Below are 12,073 nucleotides of genomic sequence, written 5' to 3'. Positions count from 1 at the left end.
CAGCTTGCGCAGCCTCTATGTTGATGTAGCAGTACAGCTAGCATAGGCCCTGTAGCTATCAGTGCCCTGGCAGCTAACCTTCCCTCTGCTAGCCCTTTCCCGGTGCTTCCATGGTTACCCCTTAGCTACCCTGCTTGCCCCTCAGTTCCTCTAGACCAGTTGCTCTAGACCAGTTCTCTAGACCCAGTTCCTCTAGACCAGTTTCTCTAGACCAGTTCTCTAAACCAGTTCTCTAGACCAGTTCTCTTGCCCAGTTCGCTAGACTAGTTCTCTAGACCCAGTTCCTCTAGACCAGTTGCCCCTCTGCTACCCTAGTTACCCCTCGGCGACCCTGTTTCTTTGCTAGCCCCACTCTTGTGGTGGCTTCCCCTACTGGCTTTGCCAGTGCCTTTGTTTTTGTCTTGTTTTGCCCCCTGCCACTCTGTCTGTATTTGTTTTGGGTCGCCGGGTGGCTCCCGTTGGAGGGGGGGATACTGTGAGGTTTTGCCCGCTGCTCACTACCTTTTCTCTGTCTTCTTTAAGCCTACTGTTAGGAATTCCCTATTCTCTGTCTTCTTTAAGCCTACTGTTAGGAATTCCCTACTCACTCTCTCTAGCCCCCACCCTCTCGTTCTTTACCCTTAGTGGCCACACCTGTTTGATATTCTATTATCTCTCGCACCTGTGGTGGCAGGCTAATTAGTCCCCCTGTGGGCTTTAAATACCAGGGCGCTTCCCCTCGTTTTGGCGTGGGGTCGTGTTGTATACTTGCCGAGTCATATTCTCTAAACATCTAGACTCTTTCGGGAGATCCTCTGTCTGCCTATGCTGTTCCATTCTCCGGCGTCGAGATGTTTGCTCCAGCCTTCGCCTGCTGTCGCCGTTGCCTGAGAGTGGGACTGGTCTGCGCTCCCTAGACTTCCACGGGAGGCATCCCAGTCATCCACTTCAGACCCCCCGCGCAGCTGTTCGTCCTGACGCACATCCAGACCAGCGCAGACGCTCTCCAGTCCTCAGCGCGCAACGCGCATCTTCCAAGGACGCTCGAGCTTGGCACGCTCTCCAGACCAGCGCGCAACGCGCATCTTCCAAGGACGCTCGAGCTTGGCACGCTCCCCCGTACCAGCGCACTGACGCGCATCTTCCAGACCTTCGAGCTTGGCACGCTCCTCCGTACCAGCGCACTGACGCGCATCTTCCAGACCTTCGAGCTTGGCACGCTCCTCCGTACCAGCGCACAGAGGCGCATCTTCCAGACCTTCGAGCTTGGCACGCTCCTCCGTACCAGCGCACTGACGCGCATCTTCCAGACCTTCGAGCTTGGCCCGCTCCTCCGTACCAGCGCACCGAGGCGCATCTTCCAGACCTTCGTGCTTGGCACACTCCTCCTCGCAGACGCACCCCGAGGCGTCTCTCGGTTCCGACGCGCACACCAAGGTGTGGCGCGCACTCTGTTCCTCGGCTCTGACAGCGGCTACCCGGTGGACGACGCTCTCGCCACCGCCACTGTCCCGACGCGCACACCAAGGTGTGGCGCGCACTCTGTTCCTCGGCTCCGACAGCGGCTACCCGGTGGACGACGCTCTCGCCACCGCCACTGTTCCAGCTCCCTGTTCCGACGCGCACACCAAGGTGTGGCGCGCACTCTGTTCCTCGGCTCCGACAGTGGCTACCCGGTGGACGACATCCTCGCCACCGCCACTGTTCCTGCTCCCTGTTCCGACGCGCACACCAAGGTGTGGCGCGCACTCTGTTCCTCGGCTCCGACAGCGGCTACCCGGTGGACGATGCCCTCGTCACCGCCACTGTTCCAGCACTCTGTTCCTCGGCTCCGGCAGCGGCTACCCGGTGGACGATGCCCTCGTCACCGCCACTGTTCCAGCACTCTCTCCCTCGGCTCGGACAGCCAGCCGCCCCGGTGGCGATGCCCCCGTTCCCGCTGCTGTCCCCGTACCTTTACGCATACGCCTGGGTGAGTTTTGATTGTGATGTCACTCACTCAGCGTAGTGCCCTTGCCCCCGTTCCCGCTGCTGTCCCCGTACCTTTACGCATACGCCTGGGTGAGTTTTGATTGTGATGTCACTCACTCAGCGTAGTGCCCTTGCCCCCGTTCCCGCTGCTGTCCCCGTACCTTTACGCATACGCCTGGGTGAGTTTTGATTGTGATGTCACTCACTCAGCGTAGTGCCCTTGCCCCCGTTCCCGCTGCTGCCCCTTTACCTTTACGCATACGCCTGGGTGAGTTTTGATTGTGATGTCACTCACTCAGCGTAATACCTCTTGCCCCCGTTCCCGCTGCTGTTCCTGTACCTTTACGCATACGCCTGGGTGAGTTTGATTGTGATGTCACTCTCCCAGCGTATTGCCTCTGTTAGTTTGGACATTTCATCTCCCAGCGTATTGCCTCTGTTAGTTAGTTTGGACATTTCATCTCCCAGCGTATTGCCTCTGTTAGTTAGTTTGGACATTTCATCTCCCAGCGTAATGCCTCTGTTTTTGGTTCTCACTTAGAATAGTATTTTTGGACTTTACATCTCCCCCTGTGTGTTTGTCACACGAAGATATTATTACTTTGTTCACTTTGTTATTTGGACTATTCTGCACCTGCTCTGTTTTTTCCCTTTTGTGCATTAACTATCTCCTCTGTCCTGCAGAGCGGCCCAGATGATTTCCACCAGTCCTCCCAGTTCCTCCCTGTTTCCCAGCCCGCCTCCGCGGGCCTCAGTCCCCTCTGTTCCCTAGTTCTCCCCTTCTAGTTCCACCTAGTTCCTGTTCCCTAGTTCTCCCCTTTCTAGTTCCACCTAGTTCCTGTTCCCTAGTTCTCCCTTTCTAGTTCCACCTAGTTCCTGGTCCCAAGTTCTCCCCTTCTAGTTCCACCTAGTTCCTTGTCCCCAGTTCCCCTAGTCCCCGTTTCTCCTGTTCCCTAGCTCTCCTAGTCCCTAGTCCTCTCTCCCTAGTTCTCCTTGTCCCTGGTTTACCTAGTCTCTAGTTCCTCTGTCCCAAGGCGTTCCCTTAACCTTTCCCTTAGTGTTTCCTTTTCCTGCCCGCCTCTTAAAGGCACCTTTCCTTCCCCTCATATTATATTCCTGTATTTGTGATTCTCCCTTAAAGGGACAGTGCCCTTTTCCCTGTATTTCCCTGTTGTTCAATAAATATCTGTTTCTTGGCAAACCATCATACCTGTCTTGTGTTGTGCGATTGGGGTCGGTTACAAACCATAACAACCTCTCCCGAAGGCTACCTGTCACTATCCGATTCCATTCATTGTGCTAAGCTAGGCTAACATGCAGCCAGATAGCTTTCTACTGAACGCACAGAGAGGAAACTGGTATCTATCTTCTTGTCTCTCTCTCTGGAGTAGACGGTAAGCTAATTTCCCAAAATGTTGGCGTGTTCCTTTAAAGGCTGAACAGATCTCCTTTTGTTCAGATATTAAGCAATCATCGAATGGGATGTGTAGGCAAAGAGACAATAAATCCTAAATCCAACATATCCTGTAGACTCCCCACCCCCCCCAGCTCTGTGTATGTTCCACAGATGTCCCTTTCTTCATTAAAGCTCCCGTCCCTGTAGTGTCTTTGCAATATCCCCGATCGTTAGTCCTAGTTTAGAGAAGGACTGGTGTCTTTCTCAGTGTTTGAGCAACAAAGAGGTCTTTATTGAATGTAGCAGCAGCGCCGTGGGAATACACGTCCCTGTGCAATTGGGACGTTTCGGTTGCACAATCCACACTTCCGACGGTTTTTGCGAAAACATTTTCCCTTGAAGACTTTGTTTTGGCAACGATCAAGAGACGCGTCGAAGGGCTTCAGCTTCTGGAGTGAACATGAAATCACAGCACGCACTGTATAGTGGGCTTCAAGCGTACTGCTTAAAAACAACTGCCAACATGTGTCTGAAAGACGTCTGCTGGGGATTAATTTGTTGAGCTATATTATTAGATCACTCTGCTACAGTACTTATCAGAACATGTGCCGGTTTTCAACTCAATAAGCAAAGATTCCTAGTACAGTTAGGGTGCTTTCACACCAGAGCTGTTTGGTCCGGACTAACGGACCAGAGTTCGTTTTCTCGGATAGTCCGCTTTTTTTGGGGTGGTGTGAATGCTCAGTCAAACTCTGGTGCGGACCAAACATGCAAATTCTGGTCCGCCTGAAAACGTAGGTCTCGGTTTGCTTCATTGGACCAAACGCGGACCAAATATAGGAAGTGACCTGATAAACTGTGCATCTTGGGTAGAAGGAAACAAAACAAAACACTGCGGCACGCATTCACTGCAAAACAAGCACCCTGTAAACATGTCTCGTGGACAGACATGGGCGAATGACGAGGTGAAAGCCCTGATAGACGTATGGGCCTCTACTTCCTCAGGCGCTTAAGGAATTTCCAAGTCAGTCAGAAGATCCTTAAGAACTTCTACTCATGTACAATAGAGAGTATCCTGACTGGCAATATCACCTCCTGGTTTGGGAATAGCACCGCACAAGACCATAGCAGACTACAGAGAGTGGCCCGTTCAGCCGAACGCACAATTGGAGGGGGGCTTCCCACTCTCCAGAACATTTACAACAAGCGGTGCATGGGTAAGGCTAAGAGAATTATCAAAGACTCCAGCCACCCAAACAACTGCCTCTTTGAACTGCTGCGGTCAGGCAAGCGATACCGGAGTCTCATGGCAAGCACAGAAAGACTCAGAAGAAGCTTCTATCCCCAGGCCATCAGGATGCTCAACGAACAATAACACTTTAGAACACCTAAACACACTTTATATTTATTGGCAAAGAATTTGCACTACAACTAGGGATGGGTACCGAATTCGGTACTTTTGAGGGACCGAACCGAAACACGTCGGTACTACCGAGTATTGATTCAAGTGAGATTTTTTTATTTTTTTTTTACTTTTTTCTTTTCATGTCAACGTTCACACGCACAATATATGCTTACCTAGGATTTGACTTGATTCAACAACAAAGCAGTCGGATCAATGGCAAGCCGAAAACGGTCGAAATTGTAGTTATTTGAAGTTTGGTTTTTTTTTTTTACGACTGAGGTAGGTAAATTAATTTCTTTAGACTAAAGTACCGAAAAAAGGTACCGTTGGGTACCGGTATCGATTCACAGGTACCGGTACCGTATCGGTTCAAATGTGAAAGGTACCCATCCCTAACTACAACCCATACCTCAGTACACTTTACTGTAAATTGTACCTAAATTGTACCTCATCCCATTTCTGCTTTGCACTATATAGTATATTGTATATTAGTATATTGTATAGTATATTGTATGGTAACTCAGTTACTTCTACTCTGCATTGATTGAACATTGTACATATGTACATACTGAACACTTGTGTCTACGTACGTGACTTCTATTTTATACTTGCTATACTTATTTTATTTTATACTTATCTATTTTTGTCTAGCACAGTCTCTGGAGCGTAACAAAAAGAAGCATTTTTTATAAAAGTATTCTGTACTTCTGTATGACAACTAATAAAGAAACTTGAACTTGAGAAGACCAAATTAATCACAGCATCACCAGCACCGCCACGGACTGAAAATTGTGACGCCTCCGCTGATCTGGAGTCAGACAGGGCTCGCAGTCACACACACACACACGCACGCACACACACGTTAGGGCTCGCAGTCACACACACACATTTCCACTCTCTATTGTGTCCAATAGACGAGCACCCTTTTCGACCGCGTGACATTGTTCAGAAACTTTGGTGCACTTGACAAATGAATGTGAATGCAGACGAACCAAATGAAGAATGCAACAATGTTGCAACTTCACCCCCCGAACCGCACCGAGTCTGCACCGAGTCCACCAAAACTATATCTGAAACCGCCCTAAGTGTCACTTCATGGTTCCGTGGTTGCATTGTGAGTCAATGGCAACATTGTGAACTTTTCAATAATCAACCTTCCCTGTGGAACGCCCTCCCCAGCCACATCCAGATTGCCAACACCCTACAGCCCTCAAAACCCACCTTTTCACGCCCGCGTCCGACCATTAACTGTTTTTGTTTTGTTCAGTTTTTTGTTGTTTACACTGTAAAACGTCTTTGAGCACCGTAACTAACGCTATATACATTGTAGGGGTGTATTATCATCATTATTATTATTATTATTATTATTATTATTATTATTATTATTATTATTATTATTATTATTATTATTATTATTATTATTATTATTATTATTATTATTATTATTATTATTATTATTATTATTATTATTATTATTATTATTATTATTATTATTATTATTATTATTATTATTATTATTATTATTATTATTATTATTATTATATTATTATTATTATTATTATTATTATTATTATTATTATTATTATTATTATTATTATTATTATTATTATTATTATTATTATTATTATTATTATTATTATTATTATTATTATTATTATTATTATTATTATTATTATTATTATTATTATTATTATTATTATTATTATTATTATTATTATTATTATTATTATTATTATTATTATTATATGGTTTTGGTAACTCATGAATGTGTACAGTCACTCTGTTTTGTATATTACTATTTATATTGATATAATTTCCATGATATTTCCAGAACTTAGCCCCCCCCCCTGTGTGGTGTTTGGGTCTGTGAGACCCGTGTTCAATGTTTACTAAAAGACCAGTAGAACCGGTGCAAAAGGAGACGAAAATGTCAATGCAATGCAAACACCATGGATTTATTGGCCAAGCTTTCAGTACAAGGCCTTCTGAAAAACAAAAACGCAAACACCACACCAGGGCTACTAATGTGCAATGTGTGCAAGGCCTGGGTGAATTTCATTCAGAACAGATTTAGTTTCCCATCACTCATCAGAGTTCGGAACACATGGCTAGCTCTGTGATTTAGTATCCCATCATTCTTATGGTAATAAAGGATCAAGCATCAACCCTAATTTGTTGCATTACTGTCATTTTCTCCTTTCACTTTCCAACATTAGTTTGGAGACGCCCCACTGTGGAAGGATCTATATCAAGAGTGAAGCACAATGGCAGGACAGTAAAAGAGATGGATAGATTGCAAATGACCTATTGAGGAAGTCAGGGAGTCTGACTATTGTATTATACACTGTGAAAAAGCCAAATTATGCACTCTTGATAGGAAAACGACCTATAAGATTCCCTATATGGGAAAAGCAAGGCATACACTCACTAGGAGATGTTTTCAACAAACAGGGTTTTTGTAGTTATGATGAAATACGCAAAAAACTTTATCTCACCGATTCCACATATTATTTTTACGCACAGTTATTGTTATGTTTGAAGGCTCACAGTGTTCCATTAAGGATACCAATTGTACACCACAGATACCACAAATTCTTCTATGAAAGAGAGACATCGAGAGGTTTTGTTTCAGATTTTTATCATCAATTACTAACGTCCTCGTATGAAACCCTCCACCTAGACTCAGTCTGGAGGACAGATATACCAGACCTGGAAAAAGATACTTGACTCCTATAAGACTGAACAGAATGGGTCTTAAACAAGACTCCAAATGCTCCTTATGTACAAATGGGGACGAGGGGACATTTATGCACATGTACTGGGACTGCCCACCAGTTAAGATATTCTGGAAAGAAGTGACCCAGCAATTATCAAATCTCTTAACTCTGAATATACCTGTACACCCCTCTGTATTACTGCTGAATGATGTTTTTGAGTGTGCAGTACATCCACAGCTAAAGAGATTGGTTTTATCGGGTATCACAGTGGCTAAAAAGCTGATAGCATCACGATGGTTTCAACCGGAAAAAATTTGCTGGAAGGTCTGGATTCTTACATATCTCGATGTGATTTATCAAGAAATATCTAGCATATAATGGTAGTGTCTGGTTAGGAGCGAGGGATAATGGATGGATTATCCAATGGGGGGGGGGGGGGGGGGGGGGGGGGGGGGGGGTACGAGCTAGAGCATATGTGTGTAGGGTATTAGACAGCAGGTATTAGGGGTATATCCTGTATAAGACATTTAACTAAATGGTGATTTCATTGGATGTGCACTGTTAATTAATGCTTGTATATCTTATCGTGTGTTGTCATGTTTGTTTATATGTTTGTTTAAAAAATAATAAAAAAAGGAAATACAAAAAAGAAAAAGCCAAATTAGACCCCAATAAGGAAATAACTTAGGCCTATTTGTTCTGCTAGTGTGCAACATCTTTTTAATTTCTTTGTTATTTATTTATTTATTTCTTAATTTTCTTTGGCGTGATTTGTTGTAACACAAGACTTAAGACTGTAAGATATAATTATAATTTTGTATCCAAAATGGGCCATATGACAACAAATGAGCAGGGAGCACACATACACTTTCCCTTGTATTGGAAGAGAAGTATGGAGGGCACAAAGAGAGATGACAGCGCATGGAGTGATGCAGATGATTTGGACGGAGGAAGAGAGGGTTTCTAACTTTGAATTGTGTTGTTGTGTCACTCACAGGCCTACAAGAACTATGTGAGAAAACATGGAGACGAGCCTCTACTGCCCGGCATCGATCTCTCTCATGACCAACTATTCTTCCTCAACTTCGCACAGGTAGTGGATGGATGGATGGATGGATGGATGGCTGTGTGTGTGTGTGTGTGTGTGTGTGTGTGTGTGTGTGTGAGAGTGAGTGAGTGAGTGAGTGAGTGAGTGAGTGAGTGAGTGAGTGAGTGAGTGAGTGAGTGAGTGAGTGAGTGAGTGAGTGAGTGAGTGAGTGAGTGAGTGAGTGAGTGAGTGAGTGAGTGAGTGAGTGAGTGAGTGAGTGAGTGAGTGAGTGAGTGAGTGAGTGAGTGAGTGAGTGAGTGAGTGAGTGAGTGAGTGACTGACTGACTGACTGACTGACTGACTGACTGACTGACTGACTGACTGACTGACTGACTGACTGACTGACTGACTGACTGACTGGGTTGGTGGGTGGGTGGGTGGGTGGGTGTGAGAGTGAGTGGATAGATGGATAGATGGATAAATAGATATTGATTGATGTATTTATTGATGCAATAAAACAAGGCTTGCACAATACAATACAAAGAATATTGATCAAAAGGATAAAAACACAATAACGCCCTAGTGCTGGTTTCCATTGTGGTCCTGAAGTGAAGTGAATGTATGTGCGCATATGTGCGCAGATAGATAGATAGATAGATAGATAGATAGATAGATAGATAGATAAATAACAATAATCATCCACTAAGGGAGTTTATGTGTAGTAGTGGACTAATGACAGTTAAAAAGGAAACAAAAGAAAACTGTCATAAAAAAGAAACACACTACAATAAAAGGCTCAGCTACTAGAAAATAAAGTGATAAATAGGCCAGTAGCCTAAAACCAGAATGGATACAGAAAAAGGCTAAATGACTAGACTAGAAGACTAGAAGTCTTTATTTGTCATGCAGTTTAACACACACTTAAATTTTTTTTTTTTTTTTTTATCATCTCGCGGCCCACCAGTGGCTGCTCGCGGCCCACCTTTGGGTTGCGACCCCGACTTTGGGAACCACTGACATAGATGACAATATTAGGTGAACATTCTTTTTTTTTGTGCTTGTTTTCCTTTAAAAATGCAACGTTGCTACTTCTTAATATTCCTGTCCCTTCTAGGTGTGGTGTGGAACACACAGACCAGAGCAAGCCGTCAGCTCCATCAAAATAGATGTACACAGTCCAGGGAAGTTCAGGTAGGTGCAAGCTGTCATTGTCCCCTCCTGCATTCATCAGTCTTCCACTCACAGTGGTGTTGGGTGCTACAAAGGGGTCATAGAAGGCGGTAGTTCCAGGATGCTGATGAGTGGTTATGGAAGGGGCGTAGTTCCAAGGATGCTCATGAGTGGTCATGGAAGGGAGTAGTTCCAAGATGCTGGAATGAAATGTTGAGTTGTCTTGTAAACAGCTTGCTTTTGTTCATATTCATATTTCAGATTCTATATTATAGAGAAACAATAGAAAAGTCTATTTTCGTACAAATCTGATGGCATATAAACATTTCGAAAGCAAAGAAAATGTATGTATTCAGCTTATATATATTATATAAGCTATATATAAGCTGAATACATACATTTTCTTTGCTTTCAAAATGTTTATATGCCATCTGTGTTAAGTTTCATTTTTGGTTTCGGTGAAATAGCAATGAGTCTGACCACCGCTTCTTTTTACCTTACCTTAACTATTTTAACTTTTTACCTTACCTGTGTACTCACCCCTAGAGCATGACTTCATGGATACATAATTACATACTATAGTTTGTATTTGTTAATGGGGGGGGGGGGGGGTAAATTTTCAGGTATTCTCACATTTCCATCAAGCCGCACCAAAGTAAAATTTTCGACTTTCCTTTCGACTTGCCTCGAACCACGCCCCAATAATCCCTTTGTGTCTCTGTCCTCTCTGTGTGTGTCGTGCAGGGTACTGGGCTCTCTCCAGAACTTCCCCGAGTTTGCCAAAGCGTTCACCTGCAGCAAGGATAGCTACATGTCCCCTAACACCGTCTGCCAGGTCTGGTGATCCACAAGACCCCCCCCCCCCAGGGCTGGGGCTGGGGCTGGGTGCAGGCTAGGGTGTTAGGGTGTGGTCCCTGCCCACCCCACCCATTTTCCTCCTGACTGTTAGAGCACTAGCCCGGACTAGGGGGGTGTGGTGGATGCTCCCCTCTTCGCTCTTTCTCCTGGACGGACCAGGGCTGGTGGACGGACACTGCGGTACACCTGACGAAAGACAGCGGTGCACTGCACACCACCGAGAGACGGACAGAGTGCCGTCTCCTCTCCTCTCCTCGCCGATACTGTACTTTCTGCCATACTTTCTACCAATCAGCCTGATTATCCTGCTACCCACTGGATATACAATCACTCCTGGTCACCAATATCTGTGTCTTTCTGTCACTCTGGTTATCAATTATGATTTATGTTTTTTTTTTTTTTTTTAAACGGATAGAGAATTTATCTTTGAAGCTTTTGTTGACACAGAGTTGTATTAGTCAAGCATACAGACAGATGCACGCACACACACACACACGCACGCACGCACGCACGCACACACACACACACACACACACACACACACACACACACACACACACGCACACACACACACACACACACACACACACACACACACACACACACACACACACACACACACACACACACACACACACACACACACACACACACACACATTAAACAGGATTGAACTAATGTACAATGTAATGTATGTGAAGCTGAACTGTACAAAATCATGGTTTTAGCCTTGGTCTGCACAAATTAACGTCCTCCAGGTGAATTTATATTGACAGTAATTTACAGTTTTGTTAGGGAAATCATCTCTCTATATATACTGTATTGTATCTAAGGTGCTATAGATAGCATTCAGCCGCACTAGAGCACCGGCATGTCATTTATCCAATCAGGTGCATTCCACATGGGGCAGTGGGAAGTGGGGAGTGGATATATACAGTACGCCTGCAACATGTAAACAACAACATTCATTTTGGACCTGCCAACATTTGAACAATTATAAATTCATTAATTACATTTTATTTTAAGAAACCATTATTCTACATAAACATTTTATCTATAGCACCTTTAAGATCTGAATCTGAATTTAATTGACTGAATAGACCAATGAGTATGACTAGAATCTACCTTTGATTATAATTGAAACTTTGTCCGAGGGAAGCAACAGTTGTGATTGGAGGATCAAGAAAAGAGGACGGGGTTTAGAGATAGGTCAGTTGTATATTATACACCCTATTATCCTATTATTCTATATGTAATGTTCCAGGTTAATCACAGTTTTTAAGAGAGGTTTCAAGAGACAACTGCTCATGACAGTCAAATGAACAAAAATGAAGCGTTTGCCTTTAAGACGACAGCGGGTCAGGAATCACCACACTGACAATCGACACCAATCACCCTTTTATTATTCCTTTTTATTTTCATTTTTCCCAGTTAGAAATTTCACTTTCACTGAGCCATGTTTGTGTGTGCATGTGCGTATGTGTGTTGCAAATATTGTACATGTGCCAATATGACTGCTGCAAGCAAATTTGTATGCCTTACATGACCTG

The 12,073-nt window shown here is 44.3% G+C and overlaps 1 protein-coding gene across 1 annotated transcript in view; it reads left to right on the top strand.

Moving 5' to 3' along the window:
* LOC311225818 (neprilysin-like) overlaps positions 1-10,509 on the top strand; it is a gene marked incomplete at both ends in the record, with an annotated part of 91,402 nt that extends 80,893 nt beyond the window's left edge. Inside the window, 3 exons of the mRNA XM_084311212.1 lie at positions 8,466-8,561; positions 9,610-9,686; positions 10,410-10,509. Of these exons, the coding sequence (XP_084167338.1) occupies positions 8,466-8,561; positions 9,610-9,686; positions 10,410-10,509 (273 nt within the window). The remainder of the gene's footprint in view (positions 1-8,465; positions 8,562-9,609; positions 9,687-10,409) is intronic.
* Between the last annotated feature and the right edge of the window lie 1,564 nt (positions 10,510-12,073).

Source organism: Notolepis coatsorum, assembly GCF_963971535.1.
Source record: "Notolepis coatsorum genome assembly, chromosome: 1".
Lineage (NCBI taxonomy): Eukaryota > Metazoa > Chordata > Actinopteri > Aulopiformes > Paralepididae > Notolepis > Notolepis coatsorum.
The sequence above is the reverse complement of the archived record's forward strand: the minus strand, read 5'-3'. Positions and strand labels throughout refer to the sequence as shown.